General features: G+C 40.2%; 1 protein-coding gene and 1 long non-coding RNA gene across 9 annotated transcripts in view; one reads left to right on the top strand and one right to left on the bottom strand.

Moving 5' to 3' along the window:
- Positions 1-2,154: 2,154 nt before the first annotated feature.
- On the top strand, positions 2,155-2,742 carry LOC132858244 (uncharacterized). Its single transcript, XR_009649620.1, has 3 exons — positions 2,155-2,186; positions 2,313-2,351; positions 2,636-2,742. It is a non-coding gene; the product is annotated as an uncharacterized LOC132858244 (long non-coding RNA).
- A 1,070-nt stretch (positions 2,743-3,812) lies between these two features.
- Positions 3,813-23,513, bottom strand: part of LOC132857816 (eukaryotic translation initiation factor 4 gamma 1-like) — a 796,411-nt gene continuing 776,710 nt past the window's right edge. For 2 of the 8 annotated variants that reach the window (XM_060887882.1, XM_060887881.1), the window contains exons 3-30: positions 23,178-23,264; positions 22,365-22,562; positions 21,973-22,057; positions 19,115-19,254; positions 16,951-17,043; positions 16,717-16,801; positions 15,242-16,156; positions 15,053-15,138; positions 14,728-14,920; positions 14,516-14,649; positions 14,162-14,272; positions 13,584-13,964; positions 13,323-13,469; positions 12,793-13,029; positions 12,573-12,677; positions 10,862-11,146; positions 10,273-10,385; positions 9,878-9,994; positions 9,507-9,733; positions 8,802-8,923; positions 8,343-8,515; positions 7,940-8,065; positions 7,768-7,849; positions 7,587-7,685; positions 7,272-7,412; positions 7,101-7,182; positions 6,864-7,004; positions 3,813-4,912 (exon numbers count right to left, since the gene is read on the bottom strand). In XM_060887882.1, the coding sequence (XP_060743865.1) occupies positions 4,731-4,912; positions 6,864-7,004; positions 7,101-7,182; positions 7,272-7,412; positions 7,587-7,685; positions 7,768-7,849; positions 7,940-8,065; positions 8,343-8,515; positions 8,802-8,923; positions 9,507-9,733; positions 9,878-9,994; positions 10,273-10,385; positions 10,862-11,146; positions 12,573-12,677; positions 12,793-13,029; positions 13,323-13,469; positions 13,584-13,964; positions 14,162-14,272; positions 14,516-14,649; positions 14,728-14,920; positions 15,053-15,138; positions 15,242-16,156; positions 16,717-16,801; positions 16,951-17,043; positions 19,115-19,254; positions 21,973-22,057; positions 22,365-22,562; positions 23,178-23,264 (4,887 nt within the window). In that variant the 3' untranslated portion in view covers positions 3,813-4,730. Of the gene's footprint in view, positions 4,913-6,863; positions 7,005-7,100; positions 7,183-7,271; positions 7,413-7,586; positions 7,686-7,767; positions 7,850-7,939; positions 8,066-8,342; positions 8,516-8,801; positions 8,924-9,506; positions 9,734-9,877; positions 9,995-10,272; positions 10,386-10,861; positions 11,147-12,572; positions 12,678-12,792; positions 13,030-13,322; positions 13,470-13,583; positions 13,965-14,161; positions 14,273-14,515; positions 14,650-14,727; positions 14,921-15,052; positions 15,139-15,241; positions 16,157-16,716; positions 16,802-16,950; positions 17,044-17,300; positions 17,836-19,114; positions 19,255-20,685; positions 20,812-21,972; positions 22,058-22,364; positions 22,563-23,177; positions 23,265-23,513 lie in introns of those variants that run through there. The other 6 variants (XM_060887885.1, XM_060887883.1, XM_060887886.1 and 3 more) reach the window with 6 other exon arrangements.

Here is a 23,513-nt window from a genome sequence, read left to right as displayed (position 1 = left end):
GGAGGTGTTGTGGGCCTATCAGCGAAACACCAAGGCAGGAGGGTGCCATCACTCAGTTGACCATCCCACAGAGTCTCATCGGAGCCTCAAGTATGCATTAAGGGATGCATACTTCACAACAGTGCCATCACTCAATGGACCATCCCATGGAGTCTCATCGGTGCCTCAAGTATGCATTAAGGGATATCAACATCAAGTCCTATACAACAGATCTGTACCAATGATTATTGTAAACATTAGAAAGATCGTATTACTACTACAAGAGTTAGCTCTATATATATTCAGCACACAACCACTAAGGCACTTGTATCATTTCAAAGCTAAAATGTTCAAAACCACCTACCTGATTTGGTTTATAAAAAAAATTACAGTTCTCAAATCAAAAACGTACTGAAAATCACAAAGGCCTGCTATATGAAAAAAAATTAGGAATCTGTGAAAGAACAAATTTCCCAGAAAATATGGTATGTAAAGAAACAAAACATAAGGTTAAAACAAAGGTCAATGACAGAGATAAGGCAAAACCGACAGGAACTCCACACACATCAAATATACACACATTTATATACAGCTGAAGGACTGCACACTAATATAAAATATAAATTATAGAAACAAGAAAACATAACGAGTGGCAGAAACTAATACAGTGGTATGAAGAAGCCGACATTAGAATGAGCGTGCACAGCTGCAGGCGCTGCTGTCCAATCAGCTCTGCCGAATGCGGAGACTCAAATACATCCATCGGCAAGCTCAGAACAAGGAAGATGTCCTTGAGGTAAGCAGTGCAGCAAAGAAGGAGGGATTTAACATAACCACAAAGTGTATCTAGATATAGTACATTATGGGTAATGGACAAGAAAAATCTTTACAAGAATGTAGAATGTACACTTGCATAGACATACTACCAGAAATCCTTTTTTACTACCCTGTACTTCCCACACCAAAAAACCTGCTTCTTTTCATTAACAAAAAATCTTTTAGGCTTTAAAGAGCAATAATGTGTCTCAAACATCTTCACAGATATTTTTTATCTTTACATTAGCAAGAAGTGTTGTCTGGTATAGGAATGAAGAACCTGACACCTAAAAATACTTGAAAATAGCAGACAGTGTTTAAAAGACTCTGTGAGAGGAGTTTGTACTTCACTCCACAACTTTACCTGAAACTCATTCAGGTAACTAAACAAAAAGAAAAGTGCAGAATAAAAAAAAAAAAAAAAAAAACAGAAAGATACATGGTCCAAGATTTAAATCCTAACATTCTGTAACTGTGGATGTCTTTCAGACCTCTGTATTTGGACCATCTGGGTTGTTTTCTTTAAAATCACCGATAATGGAGAGGTACTGTACAACACAAGACAGTGTGTTAAACATCCTACACATCAGGCAACCACAAACAAGCCCATTATTAGTATTAACTCAACTGTACAATCATACTACACCAATGTTACAAATTTGCTGCTTCTTTCACATACTGACACACAGGAACTACTGGTAATTGCTCAAGGTAGAGCATGAGAGCACTGGTGGATCTTTAGATAGCCAAGGAGGCAGATCTAGGATTCACAGCTTCTACTGAAGGGGCAGATAAAAGCATGACAGAGGCAGAGGCAGTTGGTAGCTGGGGCTTTTTAGTGGCAGGTTTCCCATCCTTCTTGCAGAGGTTGTCCTGTGCACCCTCCAAGTTTGGAGAACTGTTAATGTGAACGTGCCCAAACCTTTAAAATGAAGTTCCAAACTGAAGCAAGTTTAGTTTAATGTTAAGAGTGTAGTGCCCAAAGAGCTCCTGGAGATCTATATTCAAAATGATGTATTCCTTTTTTTTGGGAGATCTTCAGGGAGAAAATCAGAAAGTAAAAATCATTCCAGAAAGAAATAATAATGGTTCTGCAAAGCAGAATTTCATTGCAATTGATGCTCAAGGGAGCTCTTTCTTGATCCTTTCCTTTTCATTCGTAGCCCATCTAACTGGGTGAGGGATGATGGTACTGTTTGCCATTCAGCTGGTGCATATTCTAAAGCAAGCTCTGTTTCTTATCAGAAACTATACAATTACATCAACCTACCACCAGGTCATGTAATTACCATCTTTCTACTATCTCTAATGTCTTACTCAGGTTACCAAGGTTCAAACGTTACCATTAAGAGCCTATGTGCTTGTGTGGCCATTCTAGTGTGGATATAGAGGTAAGAGAGCTCTCATGTTCAGCTTGATTCGCCTTTATCCATACACATAGTTAATTCTTTTTTTCTGATTGATTTCCAAATGCTATATTAAAAGGAATAAAAAAAACATTTTTTTTTTCCATTTAGGAGGATCCTGATGTGAAAGATACTATGACAATGAGAGAGGTGATAATACATGCCATGTACACACTCATAATGGAAGAGCTGCAAATTAAGAGCTGTAGAATTTTAATTAATTGCTTAGATTTTAAGTGGCTTCTCACACCATTGGTACTTTATACCGAAGTGCTAGAAAGCGCATGACAGTAGGGACTAGCTGAGATTTACAAAAATAATATTAAATAATTGACCAATAAAAAAAACTCTGTCTGTTCCACTGAGGGTATCAAATATTATCGTTTTTAAACTTTTGAGAAGATCCACATGTGTATCCAGGTGACTGGTTCCAGATCATCACGTGGGAAGAGCAACGGATTGATGAAAAGGTCGACTTTAACCTCTGTAAGATTGACCCTGCCTCTGTACAGATATTAGAAAAAACCTCCCTGTAGAAGGTGCGTGCAAACAAGCTGGCTGACACGTAATCAATGAAGTAAAATGTCTGATATAGAGTTACATCTTTCTTTCAATATCTGTAGGTCCACTAGATCTTCGCAATGATGACTTTGGACCATGCATATGTCACCATTGTCGGGAGACTTGTAGGAGTTGTGTCACATAAAGAGGTGAGAAAAATCCATACCTGGACTTCTGTGGAAAGGCCACAGATAGAAAAGGAGCTTTGCCAGTTCCAGACCCTTTGTAGTTTTTGAGACCAGCTAGAAACAGTGCAGTGTCCAAATGACTTAATTCCTAATTCAAAGGTCCTTCTAAAGAGTCACAAATTCACTGTTTGCTTTGTCATGTCAGCTCCGGAAGGCCCTTGAAACTTCAGTGAAGGCTTCAGGAGCCAAAGCACAAGCACCAATGGCCAGCTTTGAGAGAACAGGGCCAGGTTTAGGAAGACGGCAACCCAACCAAATCTGAACCAGATCACTTAACATTACAGCTAAATCATTGTACTGTTGAAACGTGATACTAACCTATAACATTAAAAGTTCATTCAACAACTGACATGCCTCTACTTTTCTCTTTACTTTGCAAGAAAAAAAAAATCAAGATTCCTTCAGGGCTTCCTTTCCTAGGGCTGCAAAGTTAATATTTTATAAATATTACCTTTGTAGCCCTAGGGCCACATTTAGCACATGTGTAATTTTCAATTTAATCATTTTAAACAGGCAATATGAGTAAAAAACAATTTCACATTGTCAAATTTTTTCATTTTATTTTTGTCTTCATATTCTTATTTATTTGCAGTAAATGCCCCTTAACACTTATGTCTTCATATTCTTTCTGTGTCCCAGTAATCGGACCAACCAAATAGATCGCAACAAAAGTTTTCAATCTTAGTTGATCCAGAACTGGGATAGCATTTAAATGTAAAATAAACTGTCTTTTTTTAAAAAAAAAAAAAGAAAGAAATTTCTTCTAATTAATCGTTTTACAATGGAATATTTTTTGAAAAAGTGGTTATCAATAAGAGTCTCGTCAGCTATACAGGGAAAAAAGGAAAAACAAAATGAAACATTAAAGTTAGCATTTTTTTATTATTGGAAATTTTAAACAAAAACAATCAATAAACTAAATATTTACAGGACTCTCCTGAAATGTGTTATTAGCAGAAAGGGCTTTTCACACTGTTTTTGTCTTCCTTTTTAATTCATTTGTTTAACACTTTTGCCTTTCTTATAGTCAATATCTAAATAATTTTTTTTCTAAGTTTTAGTATTGATTGTATTTTATAAAATGCACTACAGCCTTAACACGAATTCAGCCAACCAGTTTTTTTGTCCTCTTTTTTTTTTTTTTTTAAACAAAGTTAAGTCAGACAAGTTCAGGGTGACGATTAGTGTAAGTCCGCCCCCCTCAGCAGCAGCAGCAGCAAAAAAAAAAAAGACAAAAGTTCAGCCTCCATTGCTTTTCCCCCCCTTCTTCATCATCACACGGAGCTATTAGGAAGCAGTTCATTTCCTCCTTTTAAAACCACCCAATCACAGCTCTGGATTGTGTTTTCTTTTGCCCTGTTTAACAAAATCAGGTGGGAGGAAAAATGGAAAAAAAAAATAAACACAGCACTTCATTCTCCAGCACAAAAGTATAGTTTTTCTCAACATGGTACTTGAAGGGTTTAAAAAAATATAGAGCTCTGAGCAGCTTTTGATACTCATGCTGGTGTAGCGACACATCGTAGGCAAAGTGTAGGCATAGTTTATTGACACCAAGCTGATGTCAAGAACCACTGAGACTATAACGGAACAAGATCTTCAGATGACTTTATCCTTGTGGTGAATGTCATTTTCATTAAAGTTTTGGATCAAAAAACATTCAATAGCATAAAACCAGGGGAAACATTTGATCTGAAATTCAAATTTTCAGCCATGCTCAAAATTGCATCTTGTTTCAACTCCCAGAAGAGTGGAAAAGTGTGAAAGGAGCCAGGGCTGTTTAGCTGTTGTCTGATTCGTCCTCAGCTTCACGGAGCCAAGTAAAAAAGGCGGTGACTGATTTGAGGGCAACGCCCTTCCCTTGCTGCTCAGCTGGATCTTTGCTTGACTCCCACTTGTAGAATCCATCCTCCTTAATGATGTCCTCATCGTAGAGTATGTCGAAAAACATCCGCAATAAGTCTAAACATGCAAAAAATGTAAATAAAATTCAAGATTAGTAACATTCACAATGCAACAGGAAGCTTTCAAAAAAATCCATATATTATATGCACACACACATCCATTATCCATACACACACATACAAATATACAAATATATATATATATATATATATATATATATATATATATATATATATATATATATATATATATATATATATATATATATATATATATATATATATATATATATATGCGCATCTCAGTAAATTAGAATGTCGTGGAAAAGTTCATTTATTTCAGTAATTCAACTCAAATAGTGAAACTTGTGTATTATATAAATTCAGTACACACAGACAGAAGTGTTTTGTACATTTAATTGTGGCTCACAAAAAAAAAATCTCAACACAGAAAATGGTGACATGCCAATCATCTAATCAACTCAAAACACCTGCAAAGGTTTCCTGAGCCATCAAAATGGTCTCTCAATTTGGTTCACTAGGCTACACAATCATGGGGAAGACTGTGATCTGACAGTTGTCCAGAAGACAATCATTGACACCCTTCACAAGGAGGGTAAGCCACAAACATTCATTGCCAAAGAAGCTGGCTGTTCAGAGTGCTGTATCCAAGCATGTTAACAGAAAGTTGGGTTGAAGGAAAAAGTGCAGAAGAAAAAATCCATTCAAGAATTTGGGTGAATTTCACAAGGAATGGACTGAGGCTGGGTTCAAGGCATCAAGAGCCACCACACACAGTTGTCGTATTCCTCGTTAAGCCACTCCTGAACCACAGACAACGTCAGAGGAGTCTTAGCTGGGCTAAGGAGAAGAACTGGACTGTTGCCCAGTGGTCCAAAGTCCTCTTTTCAGATGAGAGCAAGTTTTGTATTTCATTTGGAAACCAAGGTCATAGAGTCTGGAGGAAGGGTGGAGAAGCTCATAGCCCAAGTTGCTTGAAGTCCAGGTTCCACAGTCTGTCATGATTTGGGGTGCAATGTCATCTCCTGGTGTTGGTCCACTGTGTTTTTTGAAAACCAAAGTCACAGCACCCGTTTACCAAGAATGTTTAGAGCTCTTCATGTTTAGAGCACTTCTGCTGAGCAGCTTTTTAAAAATGCTGATTTCATTTTTTAGCAGCTGCCCACATTGCCAAAAGCACCAAAAGTTGGTTAAATAACCATGGTGTTGGTGTTTGACTGGCCAGTAAACTCACCAGACCTGAACCCCATAAAGAATCTATGGTTTATTGTCAAGAGGAAAATGAGAAACTAGAGACCAAAAAAAAATGCAGATGAACTGAAGGCCACAGTCAAAGAAACCTCGGCTTCCACACCACCTCAGCAGTGCCACAGACTGATCACCTCCATGCCACACTGAATTGAGGCAGTAATTAAAACAAAAGGAGCCACAACCAAGTATTGAGTACATATACAGTAAATGAACATACTTTCCAGAAGGCCAACAATTCACTACAAATGTTTATTTTATTGGTCTTATGGCACATTCTACTTTGTTGAGATACACTGAGATAAACTGGTTTGTTTTTTGTTAAATGTGAGCCAAAACCATCACAAATAAATGTACAAAAGAGTTAAATACTTCAGTCTGTGTGTACTGAATTAATATAATACACGAGTTTCACTATTTGAGTTGAATTACTGAAATAAATTAACTTTTCCACAACATTCTAATTTGTTGAGATGCACCTATAGATAACACAGAATAAAAGTGGGCAGGGCTACTATTGAATAAATGTGTTGACTCCTCCCCCCACAATTACTTGGCCGATGTCACTCGTTCCACACACACACACATGCTAGGAAAAGTGGCCCGTTCATGACTTAGTTCTTGGTTTGGTTAGAATTCCAAAATTCCAACTCATAACCACTTATCCAAATGTAAATATCAATCAAGTGTACTCATTAGAATATGAGACCACACCCATTAGGTTTATGAAACACACTCACTTGGCGGCTGCTCCATCTGCACCATGAGGCTCTGTAATGCATAGAGTGCCTGCAGCTCCTTCTGCTCATCCTTAATGTAGCGCTGGAGCAGCTTGGCCCGCTGGGAAATCCCTTTAGAGTCAACTTTATACGGAGTTTCGCCTGTTCACAGTAAGAGAGAGATATTTAATAAATGTACATAAAATGTTTGTGTGTTACTTAACCGGCTAGAAAAGAAAGATTTATTACACAACTCACAAATGATAGCAGCCTGACACACGGAGGACATCAGAGCTCGAACGAAGGTGTTTGATGAAACCTGCTGCTCATCCAGGTTTGCCTGAAAACACGAAGAGCAAAGTGACGTCACCCATGAAATTTACAAATCATGGTTATACCATTATTTTCACGCACGCACGCACACACTACCTCCACCCAGTTGAATATGTGCTGGTTGTCAGATTTGTCCTGCAACAGTTGGTCCAGCTGTTTCGAAAGCTCTTCCATACTCAGTGATTTCCTGCTGCTACCAACTTTTCCATACTCCTCCCCCAGTGTGTAGTCCACTCCCTACATGAACATACACAAACACACCATTAAGGTTTTAGCCCATCCGTTAAACATTTTAGAGATATGAGCAATTGAGGAAGCAAAGAATGACAAGAATCGAAGGAATGAAGAATGAAACGGTGAGAATAGAGTAGGAACAGGGGAGGTAATAAGGAAGTGATTTCTTGATCAAACCTTCTCAGTCACAAACTTATTCACATCTTCATCCTCAGACAGGAAGTCCTTCCAGCTAAGCCCTGCCTCCCTCCACATGGCTCCAACCTTCTTATGGCTCTGTACATATAAAAAAGTGTTTATAATGAATACACAATTATATTCACTGATTCTCACTCTCTCTCACACACAGAGAACATACCATTACTTTGCAGAGCAGGGTGAGGAGGTGTGCTAGTAGATCTCCAGCTTTGCCAATAGGTACCAGGGGCTTAGACACTTCCCTGTGAATCAAAAGTCACAATGTAGTCGATTTTCCTGCTGCATGCTCAGTTACACGGTCTTGTGAAAATATGCTGAACTGTGTGACTCACCTAAAGAGTGAGCCCATGGAAATCCCACCCTCATGCAGCAGGGGAGTGATCAGTTCAGCCAGGTAAACCCAGATATGAGGCACATCAATAGCCATGTCCTCAGCCACCCCCAGCACCTCCATCAGGCTGAAAACAAACACACATGAGAAATTATACAATATATGTACATTTTTACCATCATCATCAATCTTTTATTGTCTCTAAAACACATTTGAAGTCTTCCACTGACAAGTCTCAAACACACACACGCACAAACTTAACCACAAACACTTTAATCCTTCTGAGGACATTCCATCAATAATTACTAACACTTCCAAATAACACTGTTATACTGCTAAATGTTTACCTTTACCAATAGCCTCAGTAGACAAATGCGCGCACACACACACACACACACACACACCCTTTGTAGTACTGCTGTGCAGACAGCATTCCAGCTTTGACGAGTTGGTGTAGTAGTAAACCCATGTGCTCTCTGGCAATAGTGCTGCGCTCCAGAGTCGACTCAATTCCCGTCCTCACAAACAAGTAGAGTAGTGAGGCAGAGTTCATCTCGCTCACACACTGCAACGCCTCCTGTTGGATGACAGGACACCACACCAACGTTGTATGTACCAGCCTTCATATAATGCTGCATAAGTTTGAAGTGTGCGTATAAACTTTTATATCATTCAGAAATTAAAAACAAACTGCTAATTGATTGTCAGGCTTAATGACAGGCTAGCATTAGGCAGAAGTTGGTTGCGTTGATAATCACGCCTATACATCAGTACATAAACGTTTTTTGTTTTTTTCTAGTAAAAATTGGTGTGTGGCTGTGCAAACAAACAAAAACAAAAAAAACAAACTTGTGTGTGTCTACCTTCATGTCATTAATGTGCAAGTACTCCTCGATAATAGCAGTGGATTTCTTCTCGAGTTCCTCAGGACTTAGAGCCGGTTTAGATGGAGCAGGAGGTGGTGTGGAAACAGGTTCTCTCCTCACTACACACACACACACAAACACACGTAATGACATCCTAAGAGTATCAACATTAGGTAACAGTGTCTGTGTGTTAGGAGATAGATATGTAGTGGAGTTCAAGTGTCATGTTGATTGTGGGTGTGGCCTGTGTGTCCTAAAAGATATACATCACTGTATAATATTGGTTTAATGTGCATTTCTGGTAAATACAAAATTCTAATGAAATTCTTTGGATCACTGTGCCTGATTTGCATACATGATTTCTGTAGCTCCAGCTGTGATTCAAGTCACAGGTTTATATCAAGGCACCCATTAAAAAACGTCATTGCTTCCATAGTGACTGCTCATTCCCAGGGATTTGTGTGTCGATATGGTGATGTTTTCAGTCAGAGGTTTATTTAACATAGATGGAAGGAGTCTCCAGTGTCAGTGCTTTGTAAAGTCTTGAGGATTTCTGACATCTTCAGGATAGAATAGTTTAATGTTTTGCAGGTTAAATGCAACTAAAAACAGTTTGGGATTTGCTGTTTTTGGAAAATAATTCATGTAGGGATTGTGCAATATGTCATATAAAAGATTAAACACTGTGGTGAGGATACTGACTGTTGTCTTTGCTGGGTGCTCGTTCACGCTCTCTCTCTCGTTCACGCTCTCTTGCTCGTTCTCGCTCATCAGTCATGCTGGTGACTCGCTGTACCGTCTCGACTGGTCTCTGCTCCCACTCGTCTTTTTCTCGGCTGAAGCTGCGCTTACTGATGCTGGGTCGGTTTCGGTCCGAACCACGTTCTAGACGGTCACCACGGTCGCCACGCTCTCTACTCAAGCTGCTCCTGTACAGGTGAGTGAAAGAGAAATTAAAGGCTGATTCAAGATAAAGTCCAGAATCCTCTTATCTCACTGCTCTAACTCTATTAGAAAGTTGAGAGATTGATGAGAGAATGTCTAGAGGGTGAAGAAAGAGCATGATCTCTGACCTTTGTGGGATTCTTCTGTCAGTGTCCGTGGTGGAGGAAGATGAGGAGGAGGAAGGAGGCTGCTGGAGGGCGGAGAAGCGATTCAGTGTGCTTGTACGGCTCGAGTCTTGAGCTGCAAACACACGTACATACAAACGCTTTATACAGTAATTCTATAAAACGTGTTACTGAGATTTGTTCATGAACTAGCAAACTAGAATTAAGTAATGTAGTTGCAATTATGTGTTTGCTATAATTGTGATCAGGCAACAGTAAATAAAAAAAACCAAAGTAATATAATTGGACTAAATAAATATATTTAATACCTTGTAGAACTCCAAAGACAATCATCTAACTAGATCAAGTAAGATTAGCACTGAGCCTCAATCACACATACCACACAAACATGAAACGCACCATCACCACTGGGTTTAACCCCTGAGCCTCCACTGCTCCCCTTTCCCCAGCTGCCCCAAGATCCTTTGCCACCAGGTGCAAGTAGCTGGTTGTTAAAGTCCAGTGATCCAGGCTGGGACATAAGAGAGAAAAACAGATCAGAATTAAAGCAGTTTGTTAATTAGTATGTTAATATGTTTATTCAATAGTATCTGATATTCATTATAATATGTAATTCCAAAGAAAAAAAAACGTATTACAGAGAATCCGGAAAAGGAAAACTCGTAATGTTAGAAAATGAATACTGAAGTGTCAGTATTAAATGTGTTTTATATTCATTTATTAACAGTTTTCTTAATTTGTTTATTATTAGGAAATCGTTCACTGTACAAGTCCCTGTAATTGAGCTGTTACTATAGCAACAGTAGCATGTTCGTTTAAACCTGACTAGAAAACTAAATCAAGACCTTATGACCAGTCAGGATGGTGTTGATGAACAGAGATCACCATCGAAAATAATGGAAGTTGCTCTTACTAGGAAACACAATAATGGCTACAAACCAATCAACTACTAATGATAATAACTAATAATCCTAACTGAGGTGATACCTTGGTGATCTTGCTGAGGCGACTCGTGTCAATGGGCCGGTTCTTGGTGGAAATGGGAACTGTATTCCAGCCGTCATCTGGTGGTGGGTTGCCCCGGTGTGAGGCAGGGCCAACACCTCGAGGGCCCAGGATCACACCTCCTCCTACAGGTCCTCGTACATCCTTCTTGGAGAGGAGCTGCTGTTGGACTTTAACCTGCTCTCGCTGCTCCTCCATCTCTGCGTCCTTGTGGATCTGCTCGATTGTCTTAGGGCCCTGATCTCCCCGCCTGGGCACCCAGTTATTCTAAAATAGGGGATCGTAGATTGTAAAAAAGGAAGTGAGTTCCTGATATTTCTGGTAGCTGTGCTACTCTTGAGTTTACAGTAGTGTAGTGTGTTATTACGCTCGACTTAAACTCAAACTCTACTTCTGACTAGAGAAATAAACAAAGAAAACAACTTTCCACTCAGAAGTCCTACTCTGAAACTTAGGAATGTGTCTTTAACTGCAAATTCATCAAGTGACAACAACACTGACTACACAGGAGTAAATACACATCAATAACTACATAAATCACCAAACTTATTCAGCTAGATTGTGGCCAAGATAAAACAGACAGCTAAATTCTGAATTTCCACTTTAGAGTTAAGTCAAATACAGCAGTAGATCTGAGAGAAGATAATCCCAACCCAGATGCTTCCCGTCAGTACGGTTTCGAGTCAATACCACCACTGCAAAGAAGAGGGCAATATTTTTAACACCAGAAATCGAGTTCTGGAAAGTCTATTTTCTAAATGATTTCTATGTAAATATAAAGAAATAATACAGCTAGCCTGAAATGTGGCCCAAAAAGGTTTAGGCTGTTTAACAATTTAATTACTGAATGGCTGAGGTTTTAAGTTGAAGGTTTCACTATGTACCAATGATTAGTGTAACCATTAGGAAGATCATATTACTACTACAAGAGTTAGCTCTACGTGTATACATTCAGCACACAACCACTAAGGCACTTATCTGATTAGCTCATTTCAAAGCTAAAATGTTCATAACCACCAAGTGTTTAAAATTAGGAATCTGTGAAAGAACAAATTTCCCAGAAAATATGGAATGTAAAGAAATATATCAGTAGGCTGAAATTTACTGACAACAACCATCTGTAATCTTACACACACACACAGCATGCTTAATAAGTAAGCTGAGTTTACTTAAAGTTTCATTTCTGTGTAAGTGCTAGAGTCTGTGAAGTCACAGTCCTTAGCACTTACACAGAAATGAAACTTTGGTTGTTTCCAAGAAGCTTGGTGTGTGTGAGACAAAGGTCAATGACAGATAAGGCAAAACCGACAGGAACTCCACACACATCAAATATACACACACTTATATACAGCTGAAAGACCGCACACTAATATAAAATATAAATTAGAGAAACAAGAGAACATAACGAGAGGCAGAACCTAATACATTGGTATGAAGAAGCCGATTGGATATCAGAATGAGATGGACACCTGTGGCAGCTTATGGTGCAGTGTAACAGTGTACACACACACACACACACACATTCCCTAAGGTCCTTTACTGGTATTCCAATAATCTATTAATTCAAATTCAGGCTTTGTTCTTTATTTTTTTCGCAACTGTTTTCTAATTTTGTAACTTTTTTGTATCTTAAATTTTAGAAAATGTGTTGACAATAAATATTATTATTAATGATAATATCTATATTATTTACCCGTCTCAGATCGATGACGTCCTGAAGCATGAATCGGATTCTGGACGATGTCTTCCTCTCTTTAATGATCTTCCCCATCTGGTTAAAATACTGATCCATGCGAGGCTGGAAAAAACCCCAAAAAAACAAAACTTAGCTTTCAGGCCTGGATTAATCTGGTAGTTATCTTGGATTACCTTTTATTATTTTACTATTCTTCGTGTGTGTGTGCTCGTGTTACCCTGGCCTTCTCGAAGTCCAGGTCCTTGCCGATGGTGGACAGCAGTCTGCACAGACACTCCAGGCTCTCCTCATCGTGGTTCTTCAGCAGTTTGACCACGCAGTCATGCATGATGTTCTCCGTGAGCATCTTCAGCTTGAACAGCTCGCCAATGAACTTGATGTTGCCGAGCGAGCGTCGCCGTGCTGTGTCCTTTGATTCTTCTAGCTCCTCTTTCAGATGCTGTCGGACGTCCTCCTGCAGAGGAGAAGGAAAAATAAGAAATAATATAAATAATAGAGTCAGAAGTAAAGGATGAGTTTTTTTGTAGTCATATAAAAAGTCAATACCACACAACAATACTTTACAGCACTGCACGATAACCTACAATACTCCATGCGTCACATTCAACAAGTGGTGTTCAGTATTGCAGAAAGTCCACAATACTCAGTAGCAGTGCATTATGCTATATTGACAATCATGTAAACCATGCAATAAAATGTGCTTTCAGTGAAGTATGAGTGTGTTTGTGTGTGTGTGTGTGCGCATACCTCAGTGGCAGCATCCAGCTCCTTTTGTTTCTTCTCAAAGATCTCGTCATCATCCTTGTCCTTCTCGAATTCTTTCTGGCAACGATTTAGCAGAAGCTTTCGGAAATTCACCATGACATTGGGCTTATCGGAAGTAGGCACTTTCAACTACAGAGACAGAGACGGAGACAGACAGAGATCATTCTACATTCTGTGATGTTAAATCTCAGATTCAGATAATGATGCGGCGTCTACTTTGTAAAAAGACACACAGACACACACCCCCATGAGGCATCGGCACATGTTAGCGTAGGCGACAGAGAAATTGGGCTCAGAGATGGCCTTCTCGAACACGAGGTCGATCACACCCTTCAGCCTCTCCTCTGTGTCAATGGTCATCTCTGTGATCTGTTTCATCAGTGGCTGGAACATCTGAGGGGTCAGTTTATTCAGGACACCTCGCACACGTCGCAGTAGCTCCCGTGTCTTTGAAGTCTCTGCGTCTTCGACTTCAACTCCTCCACCACCACCACGTCGCCACGCATTCTCTGCCTTGCTCAGATGAATATCATCATTCAAGGACACACCAGACAGGACGATCTTCCTTGGTTCCTTGCGGGAACTGGACTGACCTGAGCGCCTCGGGCCTGGCAAACCCATAGCCTGGAGACAGAGTGATGGAAAAAACAGGAAATTATATAATAATAATAATAATAATAATAATAATAATAATAATAATAATAATATGGAGGTGATAAGATAAGCAGAGGAATAACGAGAGTATAACAGGGGCCTTTCTTCAGTTCTACATGTGTGTAATGCTACATGTTATTCAAGCTGTGATTCGTGGAGAGACTGACCGGGCCACGCCCTCCAACTGGCTGTCTTCCCAAATTAGCAAATGAAGGTGTGAAGTCTGGACCACAGTTCATCCTGCTCAAGTCTAATGGCCGCAGAGGAGTTTTATTCACCTAGAGAGAGAGTGAGCATAAAGCGTGAGAATAAAAGACAGCCAGATGAAATTAGTGTTAAATGTCTTACATGAGCACCAATGGCAGGCACCCAAGTATAATTTAACATGGAAAGCATTGCATGTTTATTATTCAATATGCTAAATGATATGATAATGAGAAAACAAATTATGGGTGTCTTAAAATGTAAAACACCTACTTACTGTGTGTATTTGTGTGTGGGAACAAGCGTGTACACCCTACCTTATCCAGCACCACATCGCTGATATGCGGTAGCCCTTCTGGTTTGTGCATGCTAGCACTGATGAACTGGAAGCGCAACAGAAACTCTCGATCATATTTCTTCTTCTCCTCAGGGTTCAGAGGTTTCCACTGTTCTGTGCGGACCAGAGAAAGACAAATTCAGGACAGCGGTATATTAAACAAAGGTATGTACGAGTTTTAGTAACACACACCCTCTTTGTACTGGTACTTCTGCTCGGTGGGCGTGGCCGGTGCCGGACTCCGTAGTTGGCGGTTTTCAGCATCAAGCTTGTCTTCCTTCTCTTCCCATGTCTCTTCCATGTCTTCTACAGGGGGTGGAGCTACAGGTGCAGGTTCAGCCTGCTCTGATTTTGTCTGGGGCATGGGCTCTGGCTTTGGTGGTGGCTAATTTAGAGGTGGTGAGAGTTTCAGGGAGTTATGATATAAATCAATATTTGTCAAGGCATATGCATCTGCTTCAAAACACACGCATGAGCACACACACGATCACGCACGCAGACATGCACGTGCACACACCTCTTTAAAGGCATCCAGAACATCACCAGTCTCCTTCTTGTTTAGGTCCTTCAACTTCCTCTTCTTTTTTGGCACAGAAACAGCTGCTTGAAGGAAGAAAAAAAAAAGAAGGGTCAATCTACACAATTATCATCACAAAAACAATTTGCTATCAGTTCATTTATTAGAATCCTTTTTACTTGCATGTACCTTGCATAGTGCTGTCTGGGGCAGTTGTTTGTGGAGGGGGCATGTCCTCTTGTTCCTCAGCAAGAGCAGGAGGAGAAGGTGGTGCTGCTTTAGCAACACACACAGGCGCAGCAGGACTTCGGATTTCTTTGTCGATTGGTTCTGGGGTCTCCTTAGCAACAGGACAAGGATCCTCAATAATGGTTTCTTTGACAACAGGCTCGCTAGTTTCTGTGGCAACTGGAGGAGGCATCTCCTTTTCAACCAGAGCCTCCAGGACAACAGGAGGGGGGGTTTCCTTAGCAACTGGTGCAAGGATTTCCTTCACAGCTGATAACGGGGTATCCTTGGCAATCAGAGATGGGGTTTCTGTGACAACAGGAGTAGGTGTTGGGATAGGAGCTGGTGTTTCTTTGACACTTGTGACAGAAGTTTCTTTGACATCTAGAAGTGGCGGTGTCTCGCTGACAACCTGAGCGGGGGTTTCCTTGAGGACAGGAGAGACAACTTTGGTAGTCCGTGTTGAGAATTCCTCGAAAACAGGTGGAGCTTCTTTTGTGATGTCAGGCTCAGCAAGAGGACTGACGTCTCTGTTGGCATCTGCAGTTAAACCGTTTACAAACTGCAGCTCCTCTGGCTGTGCAATTGGCGACTCCAGTGCTGGCTCTGCTCCTGAAGCTGGACGAAGTACAGAAACTGTTGCCGGTCCTGCCCCATTCTCTGTAGAACCGCTAGAAGGAACCGCGGCTGATGAGGATTTCAGCTCCTGCTGTTTTGCATCTTTGAGTTGTGTGGCTTTATCTATGGTAGGAGGTGGGGCATCAACTGTGTCACTGATTGGGCTGGTGGGAGGGGGAGTGGGCGGAGCATCTGGGATAGGGATTTCCCCTGGGGGAACGGGGAACTCTAGGGATACTACATGTTTTACCAGGTCGTCTAGAACAACAAAAATTAGTTTTTAGTTTTAAAGACACAGGCAGAAAGAACTGTTCATTTTTGCTGTTCTTAACAGCTGTTTGTGTTTTACCTGGCCAGATTCTAACACAGGATCAAACACAGAAGTCAAATTAATTTGTTTACATTTTGTCACTGCCCTCCTACACAAACATGATAAACTGCATTCAAGGAACTGCTGACACATTTCCACTCCGAATCTTTCGGAATCTATTGGCTGATGCTCAATCGACGCTCTTGCCACATGTCATAGGCGCAACGTTGTAGAAAGGATTTCAAACGATACTAAAACCATCAGCATCAGTATCGACAGACCAAGAAAATGACGTCTTGGAAATTCTGGCTAAATTGTGTGGTGTGTGTTTAGAATAAAGAAAGGAAGAAAGATTTGAAGGCTGAAAAATAAAAGATACGATTAGAGCAAAGACTGAAACTAAAGGCAGATGGTAGTGAGACTGGTACGTGGCACAAGACTGAGAAACTACCAGCTGTGTGGGGGAGTGTTAATCATTACAAAATGCACACAGTGATACCCTCCTTACCTCCCCTGGCTGCTGTGACAGGAGGCGTGGCCTTCTCACCATTTGACTGTGTGATGGCTTCGCCTTCTGACATCGTCAGAGCCGACTGGGATGAAGGGGAAAAAAAGAGATTTGTTAAATGATAAAAAGAAAGCACTCTTGCACACATGATGTTTGTGTCCATTTTTTCAAATTACATTAGTCAAAGTTGCAGCATTTCACTGGCTCTTTCTATGTAATGAAAGAGAGCATTACCTGTGGAGGTGTAGGGGTGGAGGCGCTTCGGCCCCCAGACATGATCTCTTCAGTGATGTCTCTGCCTCCTTGATTAGGGTCTCGTATCCTTATCTGAGTGGAAAGTTAGCATTAACGCTCCTCTTATGCACGGATTTAAAAAAAATAAACTGAAATAACGAGCGAGAGTGAACAAATGATAAAGAAAAAGAGAGAAAGGAAAGGAGGATTGCCGACGAGTTGAGCGAGTCCAGTTAGAGTTATTCTGTGCATTCTCTCTCTCACACACAGACAAACACTTTAACTCTAGATAAAGTCGGAGAAAAAGCTAAAACACACACAGAAATCCAGCAGCTGTTTGTTCATCTTACCTAACTCCAGTGTGTGAAAAGCTTGACGCAATAGTTTTCACAAACACACAAGCATGAGCCAGCACATTTGCTAGCTGCGCTAAAGGCCTGAAGGCCTGTCTAGTCCTCGAGCCAGAGTCCAAACGCAGCCCGACTGTGTACACACACATGCCCTCACCAAAATATATAACACACACACCACACACACCCTAAGCCTTCAAGCTCTCTCACATGCTCAACCACACACGCAGGCGCAGACACGCACACAGAGAAAAATTAGACAGAGTGTAAAACGGGAGAGAGAGGTCTTGTGAAACGAGTGCCATGGAATGTGTACACACCCACTGAGTGAGAGACAGACAGACACACAGAGAGAGAGAGAGAGAGAGAGAGAGAGAGAGGGAGAGAGGCAAATATGGGGAGGATATTCCCCTTCCGGGACAGAGAGTGGGCGGGAAAGGGAGTCGAGCCACGTGGAGCTGCTGAGCTGTGCTGACTTGTCCTTCTCAAACACACACACACACCATAGACAGTAAACGCCTATAATGGTAGCATGACTGTGCAGTGTCATGACAGCTTGACACCCCCCCCCGCACACACACACACACTTTATCCCCCCAGTTTTCCTCCCTGTTCTGTCACTCTCGTGTACCTTCCTTTCTCCCTCTTCTTGTTCCGCTGCAATAACACGCTTCAGGCAGCATTCAGAGGGGGGATGGCGAGCAGGCTTGTGATTGTCCAGTGGGTCAAAGTTCACCCAGTTAAAGGTCTACCAGCTGCACGTCCGTCCCCATAAACACCACATTCATACAAGTAAAGCAGCATTTGCCCAAGAGATTAAAAAACTGCATTGGTGCTTTTAAAGAATTTTAAATAAACAGGCAACCATGCAGAACATTATTAAACTTGACCGAATCAGGCCATTTCACCAGAGATTTGCCATTCAGGGCAGTAAGAGACTACAGCAGACAAGAGTCTAAAAACATCTGGAGTAATAAGAATACTAGAGACAAAAGACTAACGTATAATAGACAAGCGCCGGTAAAGTACTACAGATGCTAGTAAAATTACCAGAGCTCAAAGACTGGAGTAGAATTACTACAGATCAATAACTAGAGCTTTGTTACTACTACAGATCAAATACTAACACACTAATACCACAGATCAAACACTAAAGCATTGTTACTGCTACAGATGAAAGACTAGAGCATTAATGACAATTGATCAAAGACATGTTACAATTACAACAGATCAAAGACTGGAGCATTAAAATAACTACAGATCAAAGACTGGAGAATTAAAATTAACTACAGATCAAAAGACTGGAGCATTATAATAACTACAGATCAAAGACTGGAGCATTACAAGAACTACAGATCAAAGACTGGAGCATTACAATAACTACAGATCAAAGACTAGAGCATTAAATTAACTACAGATCAAAGACTAGATCATTAAATTAACTACAGATCAAAGACTGGAGCATTAAAATGACTACAGATCCAGGTTTGGCGCATGTGTCCAATCTTTTCCGCAAAGGTGTGGGTGCAGGTTTACATACCAATCAAGCAGGAGCCACAGCTGATTCCACTTGTTCAATCAGTCGGTTCAATCTTGGCTTTAAATCGACTCATTTGTGGCTTCTGCTTGGTAGGATTAAAAAACCTGCACCAACACTGGACCCCCATGGACTACAGAAAAAAGACTAGAGCATTTTTACTACTACAGATCAAAGACTAGCACATTAAATTTACAACAGATCAAAGACTTCAAATTTCACATTTGCAGAGAAGTTGTGCAGTATAGCATAACAGAAGTGGATGACAGATGCTCACCTGTTTGCGTTCCCGTTTGGCCGGTCCTGCATGCTGTGGAGGAGGCGGGGCTTGTTGTTGCTGGGGGGCGGGGTTCATGAGGACAGGTGCCGTGGCTACAGGAGGCGTGAACTGGGGCTGAGCGGGGTAGTAAGCTCCAGCTACAACACAGTATACACAATTGGGGCACAATCATATTTCCAGCACAGTTAAATCACAGAACACACTAATATTATATATTTATATTATATATATAATATAAAAAAAAAAAAGTGTGCACCCCTCTCTACAGATGCAAGCACACAACTGTACAGAATGTTTGTGTGAGAGCACAAACATATACCCCTGTGCACAATGTGAGAACTCGAGTGTCCTGTACACAACCCAACTAAACACATTTGGGATGAGCTGGAACACTGACAGCTCCAAAGACCTTCTTACCCATTATCACTTCCTAACCTCATTCAGCCAGATGAGCATTAGTAATCACAAATCCCCAGTGCCACGCTCCAAAATCTAGTGGAAAGCCTTTCCCACAAGAGTGGGGTTTATTATATCAGCAACAACATAACAGCTGGAATGGGATGTTTAACAAACATCGGAATATTCAATAGACTGCAGGTCACTGAGGTTAAACAAAGTGTATAAATCATTGTTAAAGTTTCATTAGATTCATGATGTCAGATGTGTTTATTTTAAACATATAAATAGAGAAACCTTTTACAATACCACACTACACCAGCAAGAAGGAAAAAAATACAGCCTGGAACAGTTTAAATCTTTTTGTTTGCCCGTTTACAACTTTATCTGCATGTTTAACAAGAAATTTGATTTAATTTAAGTATTACGACAAAGTTTCATGTGGTTTTTGATATTTAATATTTGGGAAAATTACCAGTTTGAAAATACCTTTTTTTTTTTTTTAAATTAAAAAGTATGACATGTACCAACACTGTTATATATATATATATATATATAAATAAATAAATTTCTCTATGTATTTCTCTCTCTCTTTGTGACACAAACACAAACAACCTGATGCAGTGGAGGCCACAGTGTGGAGCAGCAAAAACTCAAGACTATATTTAGTCATAATCACACATGGAGAGAAGGAGGGAAGGAGGGAGAGAGAGAGAGTGTGTGTGTGTGTGTGTGTATATATGTGTGACAGACACGGAATGAAACAAGTGAGACCAAGCGAGACAGACAGGAGGAGACAGACAAACAGGGAGAGAGATTTTTTGGAGAGGATTTAACTACATTTACAGCATTTGGCAGACGCCCTTATCCAGACCGACGTACATAAGTGCTTAAATCTCTAACATTGAATACATTAATGCTGGCTCACTAAGTTACATACTTAAGATACCATGAGTTTAAAACATTTGTTCAAAGTTACAATGAAAAAGTGTCAAAGGTGTGGTTTTTTTTTTTAAAATGCGAAAGATAAGGAAAGAAGTGCTAGTTGAAAATATCCAGTTACTAAATATCCAGTAACTAAAGCCTAAGATACGAGTCAGAGAAAAGGAGGAGAAGACTAAGAGAAAGCGAGAGGACACGTGAACGAGTAGAAGACAGACACAGAGACGTACCATTAGTAACGCTGCTGGAAGCTTTGTTCCCCATCCTCTCCTCTCTCTCTCTCTCTATTACTTTCACAGCTATCCTAACTATTCCAGTTGTCTCTGATCTTCTTTCCCTCTCTCCCTGCTCTCTGTCTTAGTAAGTCCTAGAGTGATCCACCAGGAGTGAGAGATTTGATCTTCAGAGACGAGAGGGCTGGCATTTTCTGCTGTGTGTGCGCGTGTGTGTGTGTGTGTGTGTGCACGCATGCATCCCTCAGCAACCTGATAAAAATAACTCCACGTGAAAGTCTGCACGCATTTACATTCTCATCATACCGGCTGCCATATGACTGACTACTTTAATTTAAATCTTGAGAAGAAAAAACATCAGCACCTGCTAGTGGCCTGGAGGGTAGATCAAGTGATCACATTGATCATACAAATGAGGTTATAATTCATTTAGAATGTCTGCATTCACTGTAACACTGTATTAATGAATAAATACTATTCAAACATCTAGGAATTAAAGGAATTAAACTAACATTCAAATAATAATTCAAAAATATCAATAACAACATTTAATGTGATTCCGAATGCATCTGATTTTTCAAAATAGTTCTACGTTAGTTAATAGTTCTAATAGTTTAACGAGTTATTAATTTGTTGCATAATTGTACGCTAGCATGTTCCTGCATATGCATATGCGCATATATATATATATATATATATATATATATATATATATATATATATATATATATATATATATATATATATATATATATATGTATGCATATAGTCGCTGTCAGGCGGAAACCTCGTATGTCCAAATTTGGTCAATTTCATATTTAACATATCGATGCTATTGGTCAGTCCCCACGTGGGTCTTATTTTTACAGGTTATTAACCAATCTATTAACCAAATCTTGAAAATAGCTTGAGCGCAAATCTCATAACTCCACTGGACACTTCAACTGTCCACCTCTTCCTCACTCCGCGGGAGAGCTTCACGGCATATTTCTTCTCAAGAAGAGTCGGAACGAATCAACACGTCTTCTGAGGTAAATGTCTTCAAAACACTGGGCTCAAAGAAAAAAAATCTTGACCCCCGCTAGTTCTGGTGCTCGTCTGAGGACAGGAATTTAGCGCAAGACAATCCACTGCGACGCGGACTAAACCCTGTGCACTGCAGGTAAGGTACGGCGTTTTTTAAATTTCCTGAAAAATAACGGTTTTGGAGATACGAGGATTCCGCCGACAGCGATGATATATATGTGTGTGTGTGTGTGTGTGTGCGCGCGCGTGAGTACACACCGTACTCAGCAGGACTGCTTCCAGGATAAAAGTTTGGAGAACCTGCAACCTGATACTGCTGAGGAGAAACATATGAGGGGCGATACTGAAAGAAAAAAAGGGATAAGAATGGTTAGCACCAGAAAATATTCTCTCAATATTGTTAGACTTTACCTAAGCCTACACCTCATGTAGTTTATCTAAGATTGTTTTATTTGTCTTCAGATAATAAGCTTTAGCCAAGTCTATGTTACCCTCTGAACAGCTTAAATTGATCTAATCCTGATAGGCCGAATGCTTATTCCTCATTTTACAGAAGTCACACAATTGGGAACTAAATAAATAAATTTTTTTTGAGAAGATACACTAGTTTTTCTAGCATTAAACACACAGGGATTGAGATCAGGACTCACCTGGCCGGGAATGTAGTAGGCGGGCCCCTGTGAGTTAGGAAAGCTGATTGACTGCGTTGGGATCATCATCATCTGGGAGCCTGGCTGGAAGACGTGAGGGGTGTGTGTCCCGTGTGGTGGAGGGATGGGCCGGGGGGCGGAGCTTGCTTGGGCTCGGGCAGGGTTTGTGGGTAATGCGGGCCGAACAGGGTAGAACTGCTAAAACAGAGACAGACATTATTTTATAATCGATGTTCACACATGATTAAAATACACCCAGAGACATTCTGTGTTTATTGTAAAGAACAATGTAGCCAACACAAGATTGAGTTCACAATAACAAGTAACAGGCAGATGGAGCTTCATTTTCATGGACCGGTGTTTGTGCTTTCTGTCAAACACCAAAAATATTAAAAAACAATACTTCGTAACGCAGTGAACAATGCAAAGAACGATTCTCTGACGCACTCGGTTTAACGTATTTTTTAAACACAAATGTTTTTTTTACTTAACTAATTTAACTGACTCAATGCATTCGATTCTTGAATTGACTCTTTCACACACCTGATACTTTAATCTTTAACAGATTCTTTAATGAGCTTGATGTTTTAATGCATGTGAAACGCCAATTCATTAAATACTGTTCCTGATTCTTTAATTCACCTGTTCAGCTAAGCAATTCTTTAATGCATACAATTTATTCTAAACTGATTATGTAAATCAAATAATGAATTAATTAATTCTTTAATGCACCTAATTTTTTGATTGATTTGTTAATGCACCTGACAATGTAAATGATTCTTTAAAGCACCTGTGGTGTTTTCAGTGACCTACCTGTCGGGTCTGGGCTGTAGGGTTCATTGGAGGAGGAGTAGGTGTAGCAAAAACCATAGATGGGGGAGGAGTGGGTGAGAAGTTAGGCTGGGGATGAGAAAAAGGTGGATTACACTGCAGTATGAGGTTATGATGTTAATCTATTTACAACTGTCAGGAAACATCTGGCCAGATCTACAGATGCATCTCAATAAATTAAAATGTCATGGAAAAGTTCATTTATTTCAGTAATTCAAATCAAATGGTGAAACTTGTGTATTATATAAATTCAGTACACACAGACTGAAGTAGTTTAAGTCTTTGGTACGTTTAATTGTGATGATTTTGGCTCACATT

This window comes from Tachysurus vachellii, chromosome 15 (genome assembly GCF_030014155.1).
Source record: "Tachysurus vachellii isolate PV-2020 chromosome 15, HZAU_Pvac_v1, whole genome shotgun sequence".
Classification (NCBI taxonomy): domain Eukaryota; kingdom Metazoa; phylum Chordata; class Actinopteri; order Siluriformes; family Bagridae; genus Tachysurus; species Tachysurus vachellii.
Note: the sequence above shows the minus strand (reverse complement) of the source record. Positions and strands in the feature narration are given on the sequence as shown.